The 25,566-nt window shown below is 44.5% G+C and overlaps 1 protein-coding gene across 1 annotated transcript; it reads right to left on the bottom strand.

Annotated features, from left to right (window-relative positions):
* Positions 1-1,266: 1,266 nt before the first annotated feature.
* CISD1 (CDGSH iron sulfur domain 1) lies at positions 1,267-18,561 on the bottom strand. Its single transcript, XM_074232278.1, has 3 exons — positions 18,453-18,561; positions 12,147-12,352; positions 1,267-3,689 (listed from the first exon to the last, which is right to left on the bottom strand). The coding sequence occupies exons 1-3, from the start codon at positions 18,481-18,483 to the stop codon at positions 3,600-3,602; spliced, it is 327 nt and encodes a 108-aa protein (XP_074088379.1). The 5' UTR covers positions 18,484-18,561; the 3' UTR covers positions 1,267-3,599.
* Positions 18,562-25,566: the final 7,005 nt, after the last annotated feature.

The raw sequence follows: 25,566 nt of genomic DNA, 5'->3' as shown, positions 1-25,566 counted from the left end.
GCAAAAGTCACTGAAGTCTGAAACTACTAGAATTTGGAGGCACCTGTGTTATCTCATTTTTTTGGCAAGGCAATAGGGTTAAGTGACTTGCCCAAGGCCACACAGCTAAGTAATTATTAAATATCTGAGGCTGGATTTGCACTCAGGTCCTCCTGACTCCAGGACCGATGCTTGAACCATGGCACCACCTAGCTGCTCCATCTCATATGAATCTCACAACGTGAGAATTTGAAACTGACTTCCTAACTCCAAGATGAGCACTGTTGTATCTCAATAAATACATGTGTTAGGTTAATTGAGCTTCTAGGGATTCTATTTCTGCAAAGGATCCACCATGTTCATTTTCAGCCTGGCACTAAATGCCTGCCCTAGAACTAACAGAGAAGAGGATAGAAAAGAGAAAAAAAAGGAAGAGAAAAGACGAGAAGGGAAAAGAGAAGAGGAGAGAAAAGAGAAGGGAAGAGAGGAGAGTAGAAAGATAAGGAAAAAGGAGAGAAGACAGAGAAGGAAAGAAGAGAAGAGAGAAAAGAAGAAAAGAGAAGTCCTGAATCTCTGGGACTTGGAATATTCAAAATCCATTAGGGTTCTTTGTAGTGTCTTGAACAACAGTGGCGACTGCTGAGACTCTGAACTCCTTCTCAGAATAATAATTTTATTTATTTATGTTTTTGCAAGGCAATGGGGTTAAGTGGCTTGCCCAAGGCCACACAGCTAGGTAATTATTAAGTGTCTGAGGCCGGATTTGAACCCAGGTACTCCTGACTCCAGGGCCAGTGTTCTAGTTACTGCCCCACCTAGCCACGCCCTTGGAATAATATTTTTAAATTCATAGTTATATAAGATTATATAGGATTACAAAGGGAGCTAGTTACACTAAAATACAATTCCCTATATAAATTAAATATCTATCATATGCTATATATTAATTTCTGTATCAATTATATAATCTCATATTATCTGTGTATGTATGTGGAGGAGGGGAGGATGGTAAGAGAGGAAAATAGTAACTGACAGAGAAAGGCAGTGAGAAAATGTGTGTGGCCCCAAGGTAAAGGAAATGATGAAAGGAGAAACTGTCCTAAAGATAAGCTACAAACCAAAGTCCTTTGGAGCCCATTTACATGTTTGCTTTTCAAGAAAGGTCCCAAAGGCACCAGGAAGCCTTTTTGCAGATGCCTTTCTGCATGTGAATGAATGCCCACTAACACTTAAGCCATCACAGTTTTCCAGTGTCTAGGTTAATTAAGCAATGACAGGAACACACTATTTCACAGAATGAAGCAACTTTAGTTCAAAATCTTGTAACAAAATGTGAACATGCCCTTGAAAGTACATTTAGCATATTATATTTCAACTATCAAAGATCTGTGATCTAGAGCAGATAAACAACCCTCATCTTGTTGCTCACCAGGTATGCTGAGAACTCTTCTAGAATTATTCTTCAGCAAAACGGTAAAAATGCCTTTCTGATCAAAGTCACCATGTCAGACATTCTCAATTTAAAACCAAGGTGAAACAAGTGAGTCCCCATCCAGTTTGGGAGCAATGTTAATAATTTGGAGGTTAAATTCAAGAAAAGCAAATTTCTTGGATGAGATTTTCTGATTCAAGACTGGTATTTGGCCTTTCATAAAGACCATTGCCGCCACTAATGAACCCACTCACTACTAGGAAAAACACAAAATGAATCAAAGAAAGCCCAACTGGTAGGGACAGTATTATGGGAGGCTCTACCCAATTCCACATGCTAGATAAGCTATGGCTGAGGACATCTACTAGAACAGGGTGGTCATTCTCCCTCAGTATTACAGGGTGAACTGTACAGTGACACAGCCCTGGGACATCTGTCTCGTCATGGTATTTGTGGTAGTAGACTGGTCATTCACTGGCTTTTAGCAAACAGCAAATCCAGCATACTTTCAAATCATAGAAATATTTCACTTCTGAGAATTCAGCTCTACCAGGAAGAATGGAGAAAGGTCACTTCCTGCCTGTATTATGGCATTTGTCAGTTCAAGTGAGTTCTCACATTTGGAATTAGCATGCTTTCTTGAATAAGCAGGGCCAATATGAAATTAATCTCTTGTCTTCAAAATCCCTACATTTCAAATTTGGTATTTTTTTTAATTTCTTAAATTAATAGTATTGGTAAACTCCTAATTTCTTTTGCTTAAATGTATTGATCCAGAAAATTCTTTTTTCTACCATTAACCTTTGGTTAAAAATTCCAAACCCCATCTGTCATTTAAAATACATAGGAACTCATTTTATCTCTTCTACTACTAACAGTTATTTTCTCTTTTCCCCCTCCATGAATCAGAAATGCTTGTCTTTGGTCTTTGTCACAAAAACATTACGTCTTAGTTTTGGAGTTTGTGCCTATTTTAAATTAAGGGTGGGGGGAACCACTCAGTTTAGAAGAATATGATTTAATTCTTATTTTTTTCTTCAAACAATTTCCTTAACATCAGCCCCCGGTAAGCATGCCTCCACCCTCCGGGAAGAACAGGAGTAGAACACAGGCACAGAATGCGGCATCCCTTGTCAAACTCAGCAAATTTACTGTCTTGTTTGACCCAACTACATATGAGGGGCAAGAGATGACAGGGTCACCGAGTGACAATGATATTCAAAGAGCAACTGCCAGGTGCCTGCTCCCCCCATTCCCAATGGCAAGGACCTTTCACCTGCTCTGCTCTCACCACTCTTTCCAACATGCAAGCATGTTATAAAAGACTAGATCTTGTCACAAGGGACAGTCACAAAGGTCACAGTCAGACATGACTGTAAAACAACTGTCCATGGCAACATCAGCTTTGGGGAAACAACCCACTCCTTGACATTTCAGGGGATCTTACTCTTGCTCAACTATTTTTCATCTAATGACTCTTAGATAAACATTTTCAGGATTGTTTTCTGCCTCCCAAATACATAAATGAAGTATTTATATAAGATGAAGAGAGTGAGGACATGAACCAAATCGCCCTGAAGGCCTCTCCTAAATCTCTCTCTCATTTCCTGATGACAGTCTGATTGATGTATTACAATTAATAGAATCCACAACTGACAACAACCCAAATGGAGGTTTTCTCTGGATCATCAACTCTGTAAATACATTTCAAATATTTTATTTTCCTCATCTATTATGTGCTGAGTAAAAAGCCAACTTCTCAACCAGGAAGGTCAGGCCTTCTTAGTTTGAAACAAAGAAATCGTCCTGTCTTTGGAAGGGCCTTTGTGACGAATCTGCCTATGGCATGCAATTACAATTTGCATATACATGATTTTGAAAATAATTTAATATATTAACATCAACATACAGATTCAAGGATATCCTGTCATTATTTAAAATTTCAAGAAACTGATGAACACAATCCCTACAAGACAGAAAAAAAACCCAAAAGCCAGGAGGGTTCTTTACAGTGAGTGTCACCAAGGTGTTGGACAAGTAGTGAGGCAGAAGGCACAGAAATGAAAGCCTTAGCTTACACGAGACCACACTGAGAACCCAGGGGAGAAAGGGGACTGGACAGAAGTAATAGAATTCCTTGTATAACAATCAGCAACATGAGGACAAATCAATCCACACTGTCCACCGATTACACCTCTTTTTTCTTGATGATCAGAGGTCCTACATTGTCACCAGTTTCTTCATTGTGCTTTGTATGGGCGCCATCGCAGAATGGGAACTAGAAAGATAAAAACAGAGGGTTGCACCATAACTATAGGATCTATTATGATAAGTACAGCTGGTAGCACTTTAATGTACTATTAATAGTATTTTATATTTTACATGTATTATTTCACTTGATGCCCACTTGTGAGATAGGTGCAACAGGACCTCAGTTCAAATGTCACCCCAGACATTTAATAGCTCATGATACTAAGCAAATCATAACCTTTCAGTCTTGTTTCGCCAGGTGGTACAGTGTGCACATTTACAATGTGACCCTGGGCAACTCCCTTCACCCTGTTTGCCTCAGTTTCTTAATCTGTAAAATCAGCTAGAGAAGGAAATAGCAGACTCCTCCAGTATCATTGCCAAGAAAACCCAAATGGGGTCATAAAAGGTCAGACACAACTGTAAAACAACTGAACTGAAAATGTTTTACTCATCTCATTTGGCTATCACAATAAGGCTAGGAGGTAAGAGCTATTATTATCCCATTTTACAGATTAGGAAACTGAGGCAAACAGGGTGCCTTGCTCAAAGGCAAAATTCATACTCCAAACTTCTTGACTCCTAGTCCAGCCCTTTATCCACTGAATACCTGGCCGCTTCTAATAGGATACTAGAATTTACCATAGTGGCTTTTTATGAACAGTTTTAGAGCCAGAACGGTTTCTCAAGTTCACCCCTCATTTTACAGATGAGAACTGAGGCTCTGAGAGATCAAAGCTGACTTGCCAAAAGTCACCTGCTAGTAAGAGTTTGAGGTAGAATTTGAATCTTGGATTGCTGTGAGGATAAAAGGGGATAGGTACAGTTTGCAAACAAGTTTCTTAATACCAGAGCTGCTTAGATTAGATCAACTGCAATTACTGTTAAAAAAAAAAACTCCACCAATAAACAACACATACACACAAAACCAAACAACCACCAGCATGAAATTCCAGAAGAGGCAAAAGGCCAGCACTCAAGACAGAAAAGAGGGGAGGGAAAGAGGCCCAGTTTATCTTCCAGAGTTTCTGTTTACATACAACATTTTTATCACCAAGCAGTATTCAACTACTGAACTTTATCTCATTAACTCTGGGTCACAGGAATGCTTTCTGCTCCATTATAGACCAGTCCACCCAGAACCTCCTCCAGTAGAGGATGCAAGTAAAGGCCTAGGATGATGGAGAAGTGATTATGGAAGGTCACCTAACGAGAAGAAGAGGTGGAGTATGGCCTAGGGCCACTGTCTGCTTCCTGTGTGACCCAAGGAGGAAAAGTGGCCAAGCAAGAAATTGGCCAGGTTCTGGCTCAGGCCCCTGGACACTAGGTGGTGCAGTGGATCAAGGAAGAATCCCTTGGAATCAGGACGACCAGAGTTTAAATCCAGCCTCTGATACTTCCTAGCTGGGTGACCTTGGTCAAGTCACTTTACCCTGACTGCCTTGCATCCAGGGCCAACTCCAGTCATTCTGGTTCATATCTGGCCACTGGACCCAGTTGCTCCAGAGGAGAAACAGGCTGGAGACAACTCAGTACCCCCTTACTCAAATCCAATTCATATGCTTGTCATGGCCTCACCTCTCTGATGTCAGGGTCTTCCAGAATGAAGGACAAACCTCATTCTTAATGGAGAAAAAGGCAGGTGTTTGGTGGAGCCCTCATGTAAGCTTATCACCTCTCTGTCCTATCATGGCAAAGAGAGGAAAAAAAACCAAACTGGGTTCCCTCTCACAGGAGTGACTGAGGCCAGCATCTCCAAGAGAAGGATGTTAAACAAATGCAGATCATTTTACATTCACATCATCACCATTTTGTAAATGGGGGGGGGGGGGGGAACGACAGGAGCCTATCTATACATTCATTCCACCTAAATGGAAGGGATAAAATAGATCTCTGAAAACAAAATCACGGTAAAAGAGGCCTAGGCTTTGTCAGTTATAGGAGGAATGTTCTCTGGCCCATTCACACATGAAGAATTCTGACATGAAATGAGACTGAAAGCAGCTTGGGGCCACCTGGGGCAGGTCAAGGGGGTCAGGAAGGAGAAGGGACCATGTCATCTTGCCAGGGGGCCTCCTCTGTTATAAAAGGAGAGAGGTCTGAACTCAATCCCAGGAGGCTGGTTTGCTTTTAGTGACTAAAATGTTCCATCATCAACAGCATACTTTTAAAACTGGAAATTAATTTTAGATGAGTGTCATGCCAGCTTTTACCAATTACTAGCCATAGTCTTCAGGCTATCAGATTAAAAAAAAAACCCACTAGCATATTCTAGATAGCAATTTGAAACTTATGTCAAAAAGCTACAAAAACATGTGTACTCTAACCCTTGACCCTGTGGTACCACTATGAGGCCTATCCCCTGAAGAAAAAGGAAAAGGACCCATAGGAACCAAAGTCTTAGAGACTGACAAAGAATTGCAAGCTGAAAGGGTGCTCATCAAAGAAGGAACAGTTATTTGTGAATAGGAGGGAATGCTATTGCACAGGAGCACCCCCCAAAAACACTGAAGGGGGTATTGTCAGAGAAACCTGGGAAGGCTTGGCTGGAGTAAGCAGAATCAGAAGAGTTTATACAGTAAACATGGGCAAAGACAACAACCTTGAAAGACTCAAGCACCATGAGAACGCCAATGACCAGTCACAAGTCTAAAGGACTCCAGATAAAACATGCTCCTCACATCCTCCTCAAAGAGAAACAAAGGACTCAGAGGGCAGACTGAAACACTGGTCTTTTGGAGTTATCCATTGCAGGAATTTGTTTTGCCTGATTATGCATATTTTGTTATAAGGGCTTCTGGTTTTTTTCATCAAAGGAGGAAATAAAAGGAGAGAAAAATAGATTTTTGTTCATTGAAAAATTAAAGAACTGGTACGTCTGACATTTAATGATTTTTAGAACAAACCTTTATTATGTGATAGGCACAAAAGGAGATGTTAGTGGTACAAACCAAGAAGCCTTGTCTTCAAGGAGCTGACACGTTCTGCTGAGGGTTATTAGTAAGAAATGAATGTATAAGCGGCCAACAATATTTTCTGTAGAATACATTTGCTCTCCCAACTTCATGACATGTCATAGGTTTCCTGTACTATGTTGAGATACACTTTCCCTGCCACTCCATTTCCCTTTATGAAAATTTAATTTGCATTTTTTCTCAATAACATGTAAACAAAAATTTTGACATCTTTTTAAATTTAAGTTCCATTTTTTCTTTTCACCATAATTTGATATAGATAAAATGTGTGCAGTCATGTAAGACCTCTCCATGTTAATCATATTGCAAAAAGAAAAAAAAGCAGACCAAAAAATTCACAAAGAATAATAAAGTTTAAAAATTCTGCTTCAATCTCTATTCAGACTCCAAGAGTTCTTTTTCTGCAGGCAAGATAGCATCTCTCCTCACACATGGCTTTAGAATTGCCTTGGATCATTTTATTGAGAATAGCTACATCATTCACAGTTGATAATCCTTATGATCTACCTATTACTGTAGACTGGTTCTGGTTCTGATCACTTCATTTTGTATCAGTTCATGTAAATCTTTCCAGGTACTTCTGAAAGAATTCTAGTTGTCACTTTTTACAGCACAGTAGTATCCCATCACAATCACATACCACAATTCGTTCATTTAGTCCACAACTGGTGGGCATCCCTTCAATGTCTATTTCTTGCCACCACATTAAGAGCTGCTATAAATATTTTTGTACATATTTGCCCTGTTTCTTTTATCTCTACAGGGGAAAGACCTAAATAATGCTATTGCTGAGTCAAATGATATTTGGAGTTTTATAGCCCTTTAGGCATAGTTCAAATCACTTTCTTTTTAAAGTTAAATTAACCAAAGGTTTATTTATTTTATTGGTTTTTCCCTCCCCTTTATAAAATCAGTTCCTGGGTTTTCTTACCTCCAATTTTATTGATCTGTCTTTTGATTTTCAGTATTCCTATTTTTGTATTTTATTGAGAATTTTTAATTTTTTCTAATTTTTTTAGTTGTAAACACAATTCACAGATCTGTCTCTATTTTTACTGATGGAAATCAGCAAAATGTAAAGTCAAATCCAGCCCCTGGAACTGTCTAGTTTTCTTAACCTGCCAGGAACATTTCAAATTAAATCAACTTAAAAGTTCAGAATCCCAATAGGAAAATCTCAAGCTGGAAATGGAAAGGAAGATGTTGACATTCACACCAGTGATGTTTCTTCATCACCCAGCCTAACCCATGGGTACTTCTTAATATAGCACGAAGGGCCGGCCAACCATATGTTAAAGGGCAGGATCACTGGTTCAACATTAAGGGAAAAGGACATGATACTTAATCATCATTTCCCATATATGACTTTGTTTAGTGCTGCATCTGATTTGTGGAGGGGGATTAATGAGATTCAGAAAGATGAAGGAAATTCAGAATGTCAAAAATGGTCAAGATTTTATTAATGGAAAGGGCACTCAAGAGGCATTACCATCTCCCACTTCTTTTCCAACTCAAGAGTTGTACATCAAGTTAGGAGAGTTCAGCTATCTCAATGCACCAGCCCAACATAGGGAACCCACCGGCTCACAGTGTGACAATAACATCTACCCAATTCCCAAATCACCAAAAAAAAAAAGTGTCTCTCCCCATTAAAAAAGTCTCAGTGGTTGTTTTTAAACCAAAACTATATTCTGCAATCCCCTGACTGATCCCGAGGTACCCCACCATTTGAACTCATTTATTGGACACTTCCAGTTCTTTCCATTTTGAATGGATGGAACCCTTACTAGGTGCAGAGCACTGGCAAACGCCACAAGGGATACAAAGAGAAAAGTGAGAGAGGAGTTCCTGCTCTCAAAGAGCTCATATTCTAACAGAGAAAGAAAACCTACTTAGGAGATTTCAGCTATGATGTGGATGAAAGTCCCTGCTATCCTTAGGATACAGAAGTAAGACATATGGCAATGCTGCTTCTCTGGTGTCATTTCCATTAACAAAATCATATTGAATTCTGAGAATTTTCAACACTAATTGACACTAATTGTATTAGCTTGGACCAAAGTTACAAAACACATTTCTCAACTATCTCCCATCAACAGCAGCTTTAGCCAAGAAATTTCTAGGGATGGCTGCTTGGAGCTTAGGAAAGTGCTGAGATCAACACCATTCGTCAGTCCATAAAGGGCATTTAAATTAGGAAGCAATGAGATAAACAACAGTATCTCATTTCCTTCTCATCTCTTGCTCCCCTCTCAGCAAATGCTGGTCCTGCCTCCAGGTTGGCTCATCAACCTAAAAAGACCCTAAAATTCTCCCCACCTTCCCCTACTCTCAACTCAGATCCAAAAAAGTACCCTAAGACAATCCAATTACTAATTTGAAAATACAGCTAAGTACTTTACAAATATTATCTTTGGGGGATCCTATCTCACCTCTGTCATTCTCAAATTTTTGACAAACTTATGTTGTCTACACCTTCCTCTATACCACTGGGAAAAAAAACAGGGTGAAGGTCTGATTCCTGTGACAATCTTTAAGAGAACTATCTCCTGGATTATAGGATGGCAGAGTTAGAAGGGACCTGGGAAATGACCTAATCCAATGTCCCCACAAACATTCTGGTAAAAATCAAAGAAAATGATCATCTGCAGCATGCCCAGATCCACCTGGTCTTCCTGACCCCGTGTGCCAGATTCTATCTACTGTGGGCTATTAACTGCTGAGCACTGAGGTTACAAATGTAAGCAAGAAAGGACTTCTTGCCCTCTAAGAGCTTACATTCCAGTAAAGAAGGCAACCCATACCTGGAAGACCAGACCTGGAGAGAAGGTTGGGACCAGAGAGGCCAGGGAGGCCCCTGAGTTTCTGGCTATGACCTTTGGAGTCTGGCCTGCTCGTCCAGCCCCCTGCTCTAACTGAGTGGGAGCAGGTGCCCAAGCTGGCTAGTCAACTGCTCTGGCCCCTGACTAGACCTCTAAGTAGGAGTTCTCCCTTCCTCTCCCTTATTTTCTAGCTTCTAACCTGCTGCTTTAACTGCTTGGTGGCTATTTTTCTTCGATCTAAATATCTTCAGTCCAGAATGCTTACAATGGAACCTATTCCCTCCCTCTCACCCCCCCCCCAAGTTCAGCTCCCCACTCTTACCAAAGTCCCAAGTTCTGTCCATCACCACACTTCCTTAGTCACTTCCACTTGGTCTTTTCACCTCTCTTGTCATTCTGGAGAAGTCACTAAATGGTGCTGATTCAAATCCCTTTGAGTTGTCCTATCTAGCCATTCCTCCTCATGTAGCTAGGGGGGCACGATGTATATAATGTTGCTGGAGTCAAGCTGGGAAGCCTCCAATTAATTTAGCCCCAGATCTGTACTAGCTGTGTGACCCTGGGCAGGGCAACCTCAGTTTCTTCGTATATAAAAGGGAGATGATAATAGAGCCTCCCTATTTGTGAAGACTAAACATGATAGAGTGCTTAGCAAACCTTAGTGTCACATAAATGCTGGTTCTTAGCAGAAGAGGTTTGATCTAGAGCTCAAAGGGCACTCAACAGGCATCTAGTGCACCCCCAGCTTTAATTCACAGCTGAGGATCCTGAAGCCCAAAGCCTGCATGAGTGGCAGATTCAGATCTTAGCCCCAGTTCTGGCGTCAGAAGGCCCTCCCTCTCTCTCTCCTTAATGACCCAAGAGCTAAGACTCACCCAGGGCTTGTTTTCCTGACATTAACTTATTTAATTCTCACAGCCTCACCAGACACTATGACTCCCATTTTTCAGTAGATTAAAACAAAGCCAAGTCCCTTGCTCAGGATCCCAAAGTTCTTGAGTGTCAGTGATGAGACTGACCCCAAGAGCTGGGGGCTGGCTGGGATGTTCCCTTCGAGTCCTTATGCCTGGCCAAGGACTTCATTCTTATTGGACTCCTCTAGTCACCAAAGGGGTCTCTTCTCAATCCTCTGTTCTCATCACATCTCAAGGTAATGGGCAGAGGGTCTTGTTCAGAGCAGACTCTGAATTAGAATCCCTTCAGGGTGAGAGAGAAAGCAATAACTGGAATTAAATGAGAGTCTTCCTTCTAGATTTGGCTGCCACACTTTCCTCATTTTCAAAGTCCTGAAAGGGCTCTACACTGCAGAATGTTTAGTTTTTCACACTTTCAGCTGCACCAAAAAGATGATTTCACTGATCCTGCAGCGGATTGCCCAGTCCCCAAGACTTTCTAACAGGCTTTGTAAAACTTGGGTACCTCTTCTACACACCTGGAGTTGTTAGAACTGGGTCTGGCTGCCCCAGGGCCAGAGTCTAATTGTTTCACATTTCTACAGCATGTTAAGGTGCAAGGGAAAGTGGCACAAGCAATCTGCAACCAGAGGAAACTGAGGCTTGGGAGTCACATGACTGGCCTGTGATCATGTCACAATCATCATCAGGTTTTGGTCTTTCTTTTCATTCTCAGTCCCCAGGGTATGGTATATAGCAGGTACTTAATAAATGCTCGCTGAGTGCTCCACACTATCTACTACTTATTAAGTGACTGTTATATGCCACATGTATATTTTACATACATGGATATGCACATACATATATGTATCTATGTGGAAAGAGTGATATGCAATTGGAAGACTTCTCTGCTGAGCTATAGGGGTCAAAGAGAGGCCAAAGCCGATCCGTGCCCTCAAGGGGTTCCCATCTAAAGGATCAATAGCTAACACACAGCAGAGGCAGAAACTGAACTTGGATGTCCTATGTCCCAGGTCCTATCCCCTCTGCATGCTGCCTCTGCTAGCTTGGCAGAGTCAACACCAAGAGTCTTCTCCAGTTTCTATAGACAGGGAGCCCAGAGGTGATGAGAGACACAAGACTTTGGTCAGACCAGCCAGTGGATCTTTTTGTCAGGGACAATTGTTTGGCTAAAATAAAAGCTCTCCTCACTTATAGGAAGAGTCAGGAAGACAGCCTTCCCTGGTCTCTATTTTCTCCAGTCTTTCCATGTTTGCTTTAGTGCAATCTATTTTTGTTGGAGAACTTGGGACTTCAGACTGGGGAGCTGAACTTTGGGCTGGCGGGGGGGGGGGGGGATAGATTCCATTGTAAGCATTCTACATTGAAGACAGGACACAAAGTTCTTTCTGTGACCACAAACATCAGCAGAAATGCTGAGAAGGCACTTGGAGTGGATTTATCTCCTCTTCCCCTATGGCTTCAGGAAAGGATTTCCCCCATCTCCAGATTGCTATCTCTACTCTGGGTCCCCATGGTTGGTTACCAGCGCTGCTGGTATTACCCAGGGGCTGCGAGTTGCCCTACAAGGAGCGGGCTTTCTGTCTTCTTCTGGCAGGGTTAGCTAGGTATGTGGAAGCTGAGCCAGCAAGCCTCTCAGCCTCGCATTGGGAAATCAGGAGCTGAGCCTGCTTCTTGCAAAGAGAGAATAAATAAGAATTCTCTGATGACAAGATTCCTGAGAATGGCCTGGGATTGTTGCTACTTGGGAAGACTAAGGGATCCATTTCCTCACCTTCTTGGACCTCCAACAGCGGCAATATACAGCTTTGTCTCCCAAGTCTTCCATGTCAAATGCGTGGACAATCTTGGGGTTGTCTTTTTGGATGGTGAGGTTGACCATGGAACTGAAGCGCTTTTCTTTCACCAAAAACTTTTTGTAAGCCAGGTACCCCACCACAGCAGTCCCAGCAGCTAGGGCCACAGCTGCAATGTAATCCGCTAAATTGAGAAGAAAAAGAAAAGCATTATCAGGAGAGCTGGAGCATCTTGGCTGAGTAAACTGAGGAACATGACTACAGTGGGCATAGGACTGCTCCTTGACAAGGGAGTTGAGGATTCAGAGAATCACGGGAAGATTTTAAGAGAAAAGTAGAAACAAGAAAACAATCTATCCTGTGATAGATCCTGTGAAAAAAAAGGAACTGAAAGGAACAAGAAGACAAGAGCTAGAGTCCGATCCTAGAGAAGGGAGAAAGTACACCCCCTCTTTGAGATGGTGGAGTAACAGGGGCAGAGAATTATAAATACTATCAGAGACAAATAATTTGCTATTGTTTTTGCTCTTTTTTTTCAATCTTTGTGACAAGGAATAGATCACTAGATCAGGGAGGGGGCCCAGATACTGCTGAAAGTGAAGATTTAAAAAAAAAACTTTTAATTTGCTTTTCTTCTTTTCACCTAAAAATCTAATTATTCTCTGGAGTCAGGAGGACCTGAATTCAAATCTGACCCAGACACTTACCAGTTATCTAACTGTGTGGTCTTGGGCAAGTCATTTAACCCCATTGCCTTGCAAAAAAAAAATCTAATAATCTAATTGCTCTCCCTTCAATCTCACTGAGAAATACCAACAAAACCACAAAGCATTCCCACATAGATCATGTCCAAAAATGTCTCATTCTGCATCACAGTCCAAGAGTGATATGAAAGCAAAAGACAAAAATAATAAATTTTAAAATTTTAAGGGGTGGCTAGGTGGTGCAGTGGATAGAGCACTGACCCTGGAGTCAAATCTGGCCTCAGACACTTAATAATTACCCAGCTGTGTGGCCTTGGGCAAGCCTTAACTTAATCCCATTTGCCTCACAAAAAAACTAAAAAAAAGTTTTTAAATTTTTTTAAAGCAATACGCCCAACAAACAACAATTTTATGTCTTTACAAAGAGCTCATTTTGAACTCCATCACAGCCCTCTGCCGGGGTAATACTGAGAACATCCCCGAGTCAAGGTACTTTATTTAAAAAGAAATAGAAGGGGGAATCTTGAAGTCTATTTGAAGATTCAGAGGGAGAAATACTACCTAGAGAAACTTTGAAAAGTGTTACTCCTTTCAGATTTAAGTTCAAGTGTTGGGTCGGGGTATACGGATGAAACCTACAGCTTTCTATCAATCTATCAGTGCTATTAGTTCCCTGACGCGGGCATCCTTTCAGGGGCATCGTTGCCCAGCTCCAGAAGCCTCTTCACATCCCCCCAGAAGGTCAGAATTGGGTCTCAGTCCTTGCTTTCTTCTGACCCCAAGGAACCAGCACAGCTCTTGGGCTCTCTCCTCTTGCCCCCAACTACAAGACCAATTCTCACCCTATCACCCAATTCCTCGAAGTTCTCTTTTGCCCTCGTTTTTCTGTGATGATATACAATGTTTCTATGTTGCTGCTCAAGCCACAAAAGTGTTTTTAAGGAAAATCAAATAAGAGCAAAAAGATAACCCCCGCCCTCAAGGAGCTAATGTTTCTAATGGGAAAAGAGTAGGGACCTGAAAATAAGAGAGGAGGTGCCCCAGTAGGGACAGAAGTTGAGAAAGTGAAGCCTGGGTGGTGGAGCTTCTGGAAGAAACTCAGCAATGGGAGAAGGGAAGCAGGGGACTTGAGGGAGAAGACAGAAGTTGAAGGCAGCAGAAGCTTAACAAAGCCCTAGACTCTTCTGTAGATACACACTACTTGAACATGGCAGCACCCACCACGATGCCAGAGTTCCACCCTCAGCATCAGGAGGAGTTGGGTTCAATCCTGCCCTGACCCACCTGAATGGTGTCATTTCATGTCAAGGAGTCACAACCTCTCAGTGCTAAGACAGCCATCCACGACCCAGCAACTTCAGAGCAGGGGCCAAACTGCCTTGGAAGAGGGTGCTTCCTCACCGGGAATTCACTGGTCTAGGACCTCTCACACTCACACTGCCCTGCTGGCCTGCTTCTTTCTGAAATTCCTCCTGGTTTGTCCTGTGCATTTTTGAAGTATTTCCTGACATTTTCATAAAGCCTTCCAAACTTCCCCAATGGGACCCCAGCCCCTGCTGCAGGGAAGGTGAGAGAAACCAGCTCTGCAGGGCCCGGCAGCCTCAGAGCAGGGCAACGCCACTGGCCTTCATGCAGAACTCACAACTTTACACACACTTTACAGAAAGGCTCTCATCTGAGCCTCACAATCCTATGGGGGATCCATGGGTAACAGCATCCCCAGTACAGATGAGAACAGAGGCCTGGAGAGCATACAGGACATGTCCAGGGTGAGACAGCTAGTAGAAGCCAGAGATAGGAACTGGACCTGGCGATACCAACTCCAAGTCTACCACGCTATCCACCACACCATATAGCTGCACATGTTACATCATACAAGGGGCAGGAAGAAGCTGGGAAGAAAAGGTCAATACAATCAAGGGGGGCTTCTCAGCATCTTCCCAGTGTGCCATAAAGTACCAAACACTAAAGCCCAAATGAAATCTAGCTCTCCCACCTCTCCAAGTAATTCAAAATAAACCAGGCCATTGCTCCTGGGAGGCTCATGCTCTCTACTTGCTTGTGTCAACTTTTAAAGTGGTTTTCCCATGTTCTTTAGGTTTCCTTCTACTTTGACATTGTTTTTTAATGGTTTCTTGGTGGTTCTGGGGAAAGAACAATGGACTTGACATCAGAAGTGCTGGGGCTACTTTCCATGTTCTGACAAGCAGGACCTTGAGCCAAGGACTTTTACCTCTCCAGGTCTCAGCATTCTCACCTAGAAAATGAGGAGGTCTTACTGACCTCTAAAGTCAGAGTCTGCCAGCTCCTACAGCCCCCTCAATGATTCTACTTCCTTTTAGTCATCAGGCTCAGCATTGTTCACAAAATGAAGCTAAATTCTGTCAACTTTACCAGTGAAACACCTGTCCTATACCTCCTTTTCTCAGGATGCTGTCTCACCTTCCAAAGCCTGCTGGTAGCTCTCCTTGCTTTGTCACTTCTGGTTGATCCTCTACTAAGCTAACAAACTGACCTTCCCAAAGGGCAGGCCTGACCAGGTCCTCCTCTGGCTCCACTCAGTAAATCCCAGTAACTCATCACTTCCAGGATGAAGTATGAAATCCTCCCTGGAGCCTTTGATAACCCAGCCCCCTCCCAATTTTAGTCTTCTTAAACTTCATTCATCCCCAGGAGTCATTCCACCTCTCAATCCTGGCTATTTTCAATGGCTGTGCCCCCTGCCTACAATTCTCTTGCCTCACCTCTGCCTCCGGCTTCTTTCCAGTCCCAGCTAGACGTCCACTTTCTACAAGAAGCTTTCCCTGATGTCTCTTCCTGCCAGTGCCTTCCCTGAGTTGGTTACTTCCAATCTATCCTGTACATGTAAAATTGTTTACATGTTTTCTCTCCAATTAGGCTGTGAGCTTCTTCAAAGGACTCTCCCCTTGTATGTGTGGCATACTCCCTGAGCAGTACAGTAGTAGTAGTAGTATGGATTGTCTGGGCCATAGCATAATAAATACTTGTGGCATGACTGACTTATTCCTATGAATGTTACTATTTATACATAACAAAAAAAAAATAAATTCAGCTTCCTATAAGTAGAAAGCAGAGAAAGTGACAAGTTAACATGAGAAGCATCTCTGGTCCCCTTTGGATCTCAGGCCCTGTCCAAAAGCCTGAGGATCCATTTTTGGCAATGGTTTCTCTGGAGAGAGTCTCATGCCATCCACCCTTGACATCCCCATCTAGAGATGGCTCTCGGGAAGATTTTCAATCTTGCCACAGCTTTTCAAACTCTAACCACAAGATTCTTCTTTCTTCATCTCCTAGCATCAAACATTCCTTATAAAGGGGAACTACAGAATTATACCTCTCTCCACCCAAGCCGAATTTATAAAGTGTCTGCTGTGGGAAAGGCCCTGGGGAATACAAAGACAAATAATTTTTGAAAAAGGTCCAACCCTTGTTTTTGTTTTACCTCCCCATCACTTTGGAGAGCTGAGGCACTACTGAGGAACTGAGCTAAAATTGACTTGGTTCTGCACAAGATTGTGTCCAACAGAAGGAAAGCTGTAAGAGAAAGCCAAGGACCAGGACATCTGACAGGTAGAGTGCAGACCTATGGAGATGACACTTCTATTCAGAAGATAAGAGTGTCCCCCAGTATTGCTGCCTCCTCATCCTCACTCCCACCAGCAGCCTTTACAGGCAGCCTTGCTCCTCAGAAGCAAAGTTTCTTCTTTTTTCCTTTCTTTTTTTTTTTTAAAGGTTTTTGCAAGGCCATGGGGTTAAGTGGCTTGCCCAAGGCCACACAGCTAGGTAATGATTAAGTGTCAGAGGCCAGATTTGATCTCAGGTCCTCCAGACTCCAGGGCCGGTGCTCTATCCACTGCACCACCTAGCTGCCCCTGAAGCAAAGTTTCTTGAAGGCAGAGACTTTTGCTTTTGGAACTATCCTGGCTACTTTCAACATTCATTTTCTGTGATAATTTTTCTCCCTCCCTCCCTCCCCAAGAAGGCCAACATGGCCAGTCATGTCAAACACATTTCAGGGACTGAATGGCTTGTTTGTACTTCTATCTTCAGTCCCCAGCACAGACCCTGACACTTACCAAGTGGTGCAGCCCCCCAACCCCCAGCAGTTCCCCACCCAGAGCTCTAGTCACTATTTTATCTTCATCGATCCACAAACCTGGGCTACAAACAGAAAGTCAGGGAACTTACATTACAATGGAAAGAGGGAGAGGTGACTGCTCTGAAGAGACACATGGGGGGGGGGGCTGAGTGGGGTCCTGGTTTATGGCTCCAGAATTGGGGAAGGGAAGGTGTGGGGAAGAAAGAAGGACCAGGGCCTCTTAGAAGGTCTCCTATAGTTCAAAGTCTTGAGTGAAGAAGAGCAAAGGGGAGACAATGACAAAGTCTAATCACCGACAATTCTCCCAGACTTTTCACTTCCTTCCCTCTGGATTTTATTCATCAGAGCAATATCATTCAAGTCAACAAGAAAGATAATCTTTTCTCCTCTGCACTCTCGTCCAAAGAATTCACCAGGAATGGTTGAGGTTCCAGGTTTCCCGAACTCCTCTGCCATCCCCTGCGGGGTTTGGGTGAAAGGGCAGAGAGGACTACAAAAAGCAAGGTCCTGGGCGTTGCCCAGAGCTGCGGGGCCACTCTCTTCTGAATGGAAGTGTTACCTGCGCAGGTCTGCACTCTCCTGTCCTCCCGAGACAGGTGCAGCAGGAGCTCCCCCAGCGGGGCCAGGCATCAGGAGAAAGGCCCCGGCACCTGCGCCCGCCTCTGAAAGAGGGCCCGGGACCACTGCGGCTGCTGCGGGCCAGCCCGGGGCCAGCCCAGGTCAAAGCTGGCCTCAGGCAGCGCTAGGGCCTGGGCCAGGGCCGGGGCCATCCTCTGCCTCAGTTTCCCCATCTGTACAACGGGGGTTACACCAGTGCCTACCGCACAAGGCTGTACGAATGGCGATCTTAGGGGACGAGCTGGTGAGGGGGGCGCCGGGCCCTGGAAGGGAAGGTGGGGCTCCACCTGCCCGGGTCTCAACCACCAGGGAGACCCGGGGGGCACGGAGGCCGATGCCCCCTTCTGCGGAGGGCGGCACCCCCGAGGCTGGGGGACAACCCGCGGCCCCGGCCCGGCCCCGGCCCCGGCCCGAGCTCAGCGGGGCTTTCCCGGCGCGGCGCGGCCCGGCCCGGCCCGGACCCTTAGGACCCGGCCCCGGGGCCCCGGGCAGGCCGCTGCCCCGCCGCCTCGCAAAAGCGAAACAAGCCGCAGACACCCCAAGAAACGTGCCGGAGCGGGGGCCGGGGCCGGGGGCCGGGGCCGGGCCGGCGGGGCCGGGCCGGCGGGGCCGGGGGCGGTCCGGCCATGGCAGCAGAGCCGGGCTGGGCCGGGCCGGCGCTGCCGCTGCCCCTCCGCCGCTGCCGGGCCATCCCTGGGGGGCGGCTCGTGCCCCGCGGTGCCCGCGGCCTTGGGGCGGGGGGCCGCGGGGGGCGGGGCGGGGGCGCCGGGCCGTTGGGCCGCCCCGGCCCCTCCCCCGCCCGCCCTTGGCGCCCTCTCAAGGTCAGGCGGCCGCGCGCTCACCTCGCACGGAGAGGTTGGAATGCGGGCCCATGGCGGCGCGGCGCCCCGCGGCACTGCCCGGCCGGCCTCGGCGCTCCCGGGCCCCGCTCCGCCCGCGGACCCCGACGCGCTCGGGGAGGCTGGAGGGCAGCGCGGCCGGGCCGCGGGACCAGTGCGCAGGCGCCGCGACGCACGCGGCAGGCCGGGGGCGGGGCCGGAGGGCCGCGCCTGCGCCGAGCCCCTGCCCTCCCTCCCCGCCAGCCTATCTCCTGCCGGCTCCCTCCCCACGTGACCCGCCCGGCTCCGCCCCGAGGAGGCCCCGCCCCCGCGTGGAGGAGGGGCGGCGCGAAGGGAGCGGCCCCGCGGGGCGGGGGGCCTGACTCGGGGCAGCGGAGCCCGCGGACGGGCCGGCCCACGCCGGAGCAACGCCCTGGGCACGGGAGGGGGCACCGGAGGGGGCACCGGAGGGCCGCAGCGTCCGCTGCCACGGCTGGGTTTTCAGATTTGCGTGATGTGCAGACTTGAACTTTTCGTGTGCAATGTAGCGATTATCCTCATGTTTCTAAATCCCCCCGCAATAATAAAGTAGGAGCGCATTTTTCTTTAAAATAAAAGCGAAGGGAGAAAGTTTGGGGGCTCCAGGAGCTGGTCGGGGGGCAGATCCTTCTCATCCGGGAAGCCTCGGGCCCGGACCGGAGCCGCCCGGCAGAGAGGGGCGCGGCCAAGGTCACCTTCTGTCCGGCCGCGACCGGCCACTCCCGCGGCCACTGCCGCACGCGCCTAATGATGGCAAGCGGGCGGAGCACGCCTGGACAATGTGCCCTCTGGTTGGCAGAGTTTGTCTAGGGTGGACAGCTGGCTTGGACACACGCACAAGGTCCCAGTGACAAGTGGCACCAGTGAGCTTTACAACAGTGCGCGCCACTCTGTTTACTATGCCTTAGGGACGTATGGAAGAATTGCCACCTGTGTAAAGAATGCCTGGGCACTGTTCCAATACAAAATGGTAAGAAGGAACCATTTGCACTTATTAGACAAAGAAATGATGAGGCTTTTGTAGATTTCACAGAACGAAGTGGGAAGAACCTTAGGAGATGGAGAAGGAATAAATGTATTAATTAAGGTAATGGTTCAGAGATGTGACAAGAGTAGGGTCTCAGCTGTATCATGCATCTGTGGGATAAAAATCCACTTAAAAAAATAGAGATGAGCAAAAAGGAAAGTTTATTTTGGCTTTTCTCCAGAAAAGGGCACACTCCAAGTCTCACAAAGGTAGAGAAGATCAAGGAGCTGCACCGCGGGGACAGTCAAGCAAGATTATACAGCCTAGTGCCATTCTCCCCTCCCTAGCCCCCTCTCTTTCAACCTGATTGGTTAAGGTTTTCAGAGTTACAATCTTTACATGAAAAATCTACCCAGCAACAAAGAGAAGAATAAACTATTTTCATAGACTATTACCTCACTATCCAGATGGCAAGGGTATCAGAAGATTTCTAATGACCTTCTGTTAAAAACTAATGTCTGAGTATGCAAGGTCTTCTTAGTACTTATCAAATAAAAGAAGGCAGGCTACTGTTCTCCCAGTCTATTATCAAATAGGTGGCTAACTAAGTCTGCAAGGTCTCTTCTCTGAAAATATTCCTCTATTTCACTCCCTAACAGAATCAATGCAAGGTCTTTCTGGAAATAGTCCACTGTTTGACTCCCGTAGCAGAATCTGGAGGGTGTCTGACTGGGAATGCAAGGCCTCTCTTCCTCTTCTAAGAATAGTCTAAGACTAATACTCTTTGTTTTAATGATTTTTAACCCTGAGAGAACTTCACTAGGAATGTTAACTCTTAGAGGGAATATCCCACTCATGCATAATTAATGACAGAAGCATTTGCTAATATGCACATGGGAAATAAAGAGAAACCGACTTGCTTTGTTTGTGGAAAAACTGGACATTTAAAGAAAGATTGTTGGAGTGCTCAAGGAGCTAAACCCAGAAAGGTCAGGGCACATCATCCTAAAATTCCATGCCCAAAGTGTAAAAAAGGTAGGACACTGGGCATCAGAATGTAGACAAGGAAATTTAGAGGGGGAAAGGGGTCCTTTCCTAGGGCCCCCCCTCAAAAACAATCCTGGGGTACAATAGTTCAGGACCTGCAGGAATGGAAAAACCAGTATGCAGCTTTGGCAGCAACCTGACCCATACAAAAATTTTGATGGTCAAGAGTGCTGGAAAATTTAGGGTGCCTCGATATGCTTTGACTGAAGTGCCTATTCACCCTTTATGATTAACCAATGAGGAATTTGCAACCATTTTGGCTCCACCAAATCCAGAACATATTCACATTATACCTTTAGTAAAACATGTGAGTGGGGAAATTCTCTTTATCGCAATTGTGAATGCTAATGATGATGATAGCTACATAAATAAGAACCAGTGTATAGCTCAGTTATGTGTTTTCTCAAGATCTGGTATAAATTGAAAGGAAAAGAGTTAAAAAAGGGGGGGCAAAACTGAGAAACCACAATGAAATTTTGCTTACAGCTATGATTTCTTCAAGGCACATTTTTTTTTTTTTAGTTTTTGCAAGGCAATAGGGTTAAGTGGCTTGCCCAAGGCCACACAGCTAGGTAATTATTAAGTGTCTGAAGCTGGATTTGAACACAGCTACTCCTGACTCCAGGACCAGTGCTCTATCCATTGCACCACCTAGCCACCCCAACTATGATTTCTTCAGAAAAACCTCTTTGTGTTATCCAAGTAGAAGGAATTGCCTTCCTAGACTTGATTGACACTGAGGCACATAGGACTGTGTTGTGCCCTTACAGAACTGGCCACAGGCTTGGCCTAAACAAGCTGCCTATACTAATCTAGTAGGCATTGGAGGTACACAGGAAACAGAAATTTCTTGTCAACCTTTGAAATGGAGAAAAGAAGATAAAGCAGGGACTGTCACTCCTTTCATAGTTAAAGGACTCCCTACAATATATATTGTGTCAATTACGGGCAAAAATTAGCACGATGTGTGTCAAAAGAGTTGTTTCTGTTGTGTGTGTGTGTGTGTGTGTGTGTGTGTGTGTGTGTAATTCAGAAGGAAATTATATTGGGATAAATTATATTTCTAGGAACTTGAGAATATTGGATCATATAATTTACTGATTTCTTTTGGGAAAGAGATATTTGTACTATCCGTTCTGTTTTGATGTTAAATTGATATAATTGTCAAAGTTACTTATGTTAAATACTCCTTTTGGTTTGGGCTTTGAATTTAATTGATTTGGGGGAAAAATAGCAAGTGAAATTGATAATGCTTCAATACAAGATCTCCCTCCTGATCATGCTGAGTCTGGAAATAATCTGCCCTCTTGCAGCTGGCTTAGAGGAAATTCACCTCAAAAGCAAAAAAGGGGGATTCATTGGACTGTTGTGTGTGGAAGTGCTAAGTGAACTTTTAACACCTGTTGTTGACTTGTAATTATAAACACTAGCTTGGGTTTGAATAAACAGGGAACCTGGAGAACTTTTCATCTTTGTCTCTTCAACATTCTTTGTTTCTTCAACATCCCCCTGAGTAAAGGATAAGCTAGCCAGCAGGAACACAACAATGTAGGATCAGAGGGGAGATGGGGACCCTGTTCTCCGATCAGAGGGGGAGATATCAGGTGATTTCCAAGGCCTTAGTGGCAGTGGAGGGGGGGGTGTAGTGCCCACAGAATGTCCAGCTTTGGCTTGAGCCTCCCAAGTTCCCAGATGGACACATAGTCAGGAAAGATGTCCTTGTCCTCGGCCCTGGCCCAGACTGAGCTGATTTTCTGGGAGCCCCTGGCAAGAGATCCCAACCCCCCACTGAGCTGTGACTTCATGGGTGTTCTGAAGCCAATTGTTAAATTTTGACTATTTACATCTCAGAAATGGCTTGCTTTATTGTTGTTGACTGTCTAGACTTAAGGAAGTGATAGGAAGACATGCATGTCGTGGGTTATATTTAAGAGTGAATTGTGGGGGCGGCTAGGTGGCACAGTGGATAGAGAGCACTGGCCTTGGAGTCAGGAGGACCTGGGTTCAAATGTGGCCTCAGACACTTAATAATGACCTAGCCGTGTGGCTTTGGGCAAGCCACTTAACCCCACTACCTTAGAAAATCTTTTTTTTTAAGGTTTTTTTTTTTTTTTTGCAAGGCAATGGGGTTAAGTGGCTTGCCCAAGGCCACACGGCTAGGTAATTATTAAGTGTCTGAGACCGGATTTGAACCCAGGTCCTCCTGACTCCAAGGCCAGTGCTTTATCCACTATGCCACCTAGCTGCCCCTACCTTAGAAAATCTTAAAAAAAAAAAGAGTGAATTGTGAATTCTCCAACTTCCCCTGGATGCAGTTGTTAAATATTTTACCAGCAGGCCCCAAGACTCTTCAGACATGACTTTTCTGACCTAGCTGCTGAGTTGCTGGAAGGACCTCAGGAAGGTCTGAATTCAGCTCCAGCCTCAGCTGGGATCCTCCCTTTCTTGTCTTTTCTGTCCTCCTCTCTCCCTTGATCTCATTAGTTTTTAATGGGTTAAATGATCAACTTGAATTTCTCCCAGATTTCTATTTCTAACTCTAGTCTCTTCCCTGAGCTCCAGGCAGGCATCACAAATTATAGTACAGGGTGGTTTGAGGACCCCTGAGAGTTCTTAAGACCCTTTTATGGGGGTCTGCAAGATCACAAGAGCAAAGTTATTTTCATAATATCAGTAACATGATATTTGCCTGTTAAAACATTCCTCCCTTTCCCACCTACATACATGTCTAAGGCTGCATTTTCTTGAAATTCTTCAACCAACATCATCACAGGTTGAATGCAGAAGCAGAAAGGAGAATGAAGCTGTATTCTATTAAGCCAGATATTAAAGAGCTCTGCAAAGTATAGAAAATGATGCCATTCTTCTCAGTAATTTGGTTGTATCTAATAATTTTTTCATGATCGTGTTATTGTTATTTTGCAGTAATTTTTATTGTCATCTTAAAATAAATCAAATGTTCAGTTTTAATTTCTAATACAGACAGGAAAAGTAAGAAAGGACCAGGTTTGGAAGTCATGTTTTAAACAGGGTGCTTTATATTTGAACTTGCTCCTAATAGGGAGCCATGGAGTTTTTACTGCAAGTGGGGGGGAGGGTCATGTGATCAAACTTGGACTTTTGAAAAATCATTTTAATAAATGATAATAGGATAGGAAGAGAAGAATAAGAGCAATCAGGAAGCTCTTGTAGTAGTAGTGATGAATCCACCAGGTGAATGATGAGGAAAACCCGTGTAGAAGTGTCTGTGTGTCTATGCATGTCTGAGCATGTCTGTGTGTCTATGCATGTCTGAGCGTATCTGTGTGTACAGATGTTGGGCAGCTAGAACTGACAAGATTGTACAGCATGTTGGTTATGTGGGGTGAACTCAAGTAAGAAATTGAGGAAGATGCCAGTGTGGCTGAGTCGGGGTGTCTGGAAGGATAATGTCATGCTTGGCAGTAATGGGAAAATCAGGAAGGGAGTGGGCTTCTGAGGAAATGATTCAACTTTGTGTTTGAAAAACCTCCAATTCAAGATTTCTCTAAGGCAATTGGTGATGCTTCCTCAGAGAGAAATTAGGTCTGACTAGATAAATCTGAGGATTAACTTGTAGAGGTAATAATTGAACCCTAAAGGAATTTAGGAGATCACCAATCGAGATCATATACAACAGCCTAAGAAGCCCAAATCTGACTTCCATCACCTGGTTTTATATGTCTGAAAACAAAGAATGGTTTTATATTTTTAAATAATTTAATAAATTAATTTAAATAATGTATTATATTTAAAAATGTAAAAAAGTAGACTTAGCTCAAAGGCTGTACAAAAATAAGTCCCCATGCTCCTTGTCTGCAGTTTGGTATAGCATAAAAACTGAAGGGGGCCCAGAATAGTCTTCATATCCATAATTAAGAGGGACATGACCTAGATGAAGAAGCAACATAAGTTTTGGTGGTCATAAGAATGAGTACCAGCTCTGAAATTCTAAAGAGAGACTCTTTGGGAAGAAATGGTGAGGGATTGTACCAAAGACTGCACTGAGGAATGAGAACAGGCCCTAATTTGACAATTAAGAGATCAGCTTTGAAGAGAGTAGTTTCGGTTGAATGATGAGGTCAGAAGCCACCAGCCCAGCAAATGCTCCTTCAGGGCAGTAAGAAAGAGAGCTCTCGTGCCCAAATCCTTCACAGTGTGAATGGGTCAGCATCACAACCTGAGATGACTCTGTTGACAGAAATGACACGATGGCAGACCTTCTGTGTGGCCCCTGCACCATATGAGACCCTTCTGTCTGATTTGTGGCTCAATCCTCCAAATAGACTGTTTTCCCCAAAGATGGTGATCTTGAGAGCAGCAGTGTGTATCCTCAGGGCTGAACTCTGTGTTACTTAGTAAGCATTTCATAAATGTTTTATTCATTGAAGTCTGGAGTGGGGAAGTGGAGGTGCCTCCAGTGTGGACCACTTTTCTAAGGAGTTCAGTCAAGAAGGGAAGCCACCTGGGATGGAAGCTAGTGGGATGATGGAAGCTGGTGGAGATTTGTTTTCACCAAGACTCATTGCCAGTCATCTCTGGTATCCCCACCCTTCCCCTTTAGGGGGTTGTATGGTCTCCACATGTCCCCTGTACAGATATGTGAATGTTGTCTACCCAGAGAAAATATAGGTTCTGGGAAGGTGGGAAATGTTTTGCTTTTGGCTTTCTTATGGTCCCAGAAAAGATAGGAAGAACTAACCTAGCTAACTACAAGAGAGGTATATCATCAGGAGCCTGATCATGTGGTGATGATTTATGACAACCCACACAACAGCAACAACAACAAAATAAACCAGATTCACAGACCTGTGTGGCCAACCTCCTCCTGCTTTGGCAATGGCCACACAGCTTTCTGATTGTCAATAAACTTTAATCTGACAATGTGAGCATCTTGTTCACGATTGAGTGAATGGTATGCTAAGAAAGCTGGAGAATATTAATTTTGATGTTCTTCATAATTAATATATATTATATACACAAATATGCATGTATGTATTCATACAGCATTACACATACATTACAGCAATGTCCTCCAAATGATTTTTCCTGCTTTCAGCTTAACCC

This window comes from Macrotis lagotis, chromosome 4, assembly GCF_037893015.1.
Source record: "Macrotis lagotis isolate mMagLag1 chromosome 4, bilby.v1.9.chrom.fasta, whole genome shotgun sequence".
Classification (NCBI taxonomy): Eukaryota; Metazoa; Chordata; class Mammalia; order Peramelemorphia; family Peramelidae; genus Macrotis; species Macrotis lagotis.
Note: the sequence above shows the minus strand (reverse complement) of the source record. Positions and strands in the feature narration are given on the sequence as shown.

Bases quoted from the DNA above. Each gene is read 5' to 3' on its own strand.
- CISD1 (XM_074232278.1), bottom strand. From the start codon at position 18,483: ATGGGCCCGCATTCCAACCTCTCCGTGCGAG. The intron at 12,353-18,452 runs GTGAGCGCGCGG...TTCTCAATTTAG, and splicing joins TTCCAACCTCTCCGTGCGAG to CGGATTACATTGCAGCTGTG. The intron at 3,690-12,146 runs GTGAGGAAATGG...TTATCTTTCTAG, and splicing joins GCTGTTGGAGGTCCAAGAAG to TTCCCATTCTGCGATGGCGC.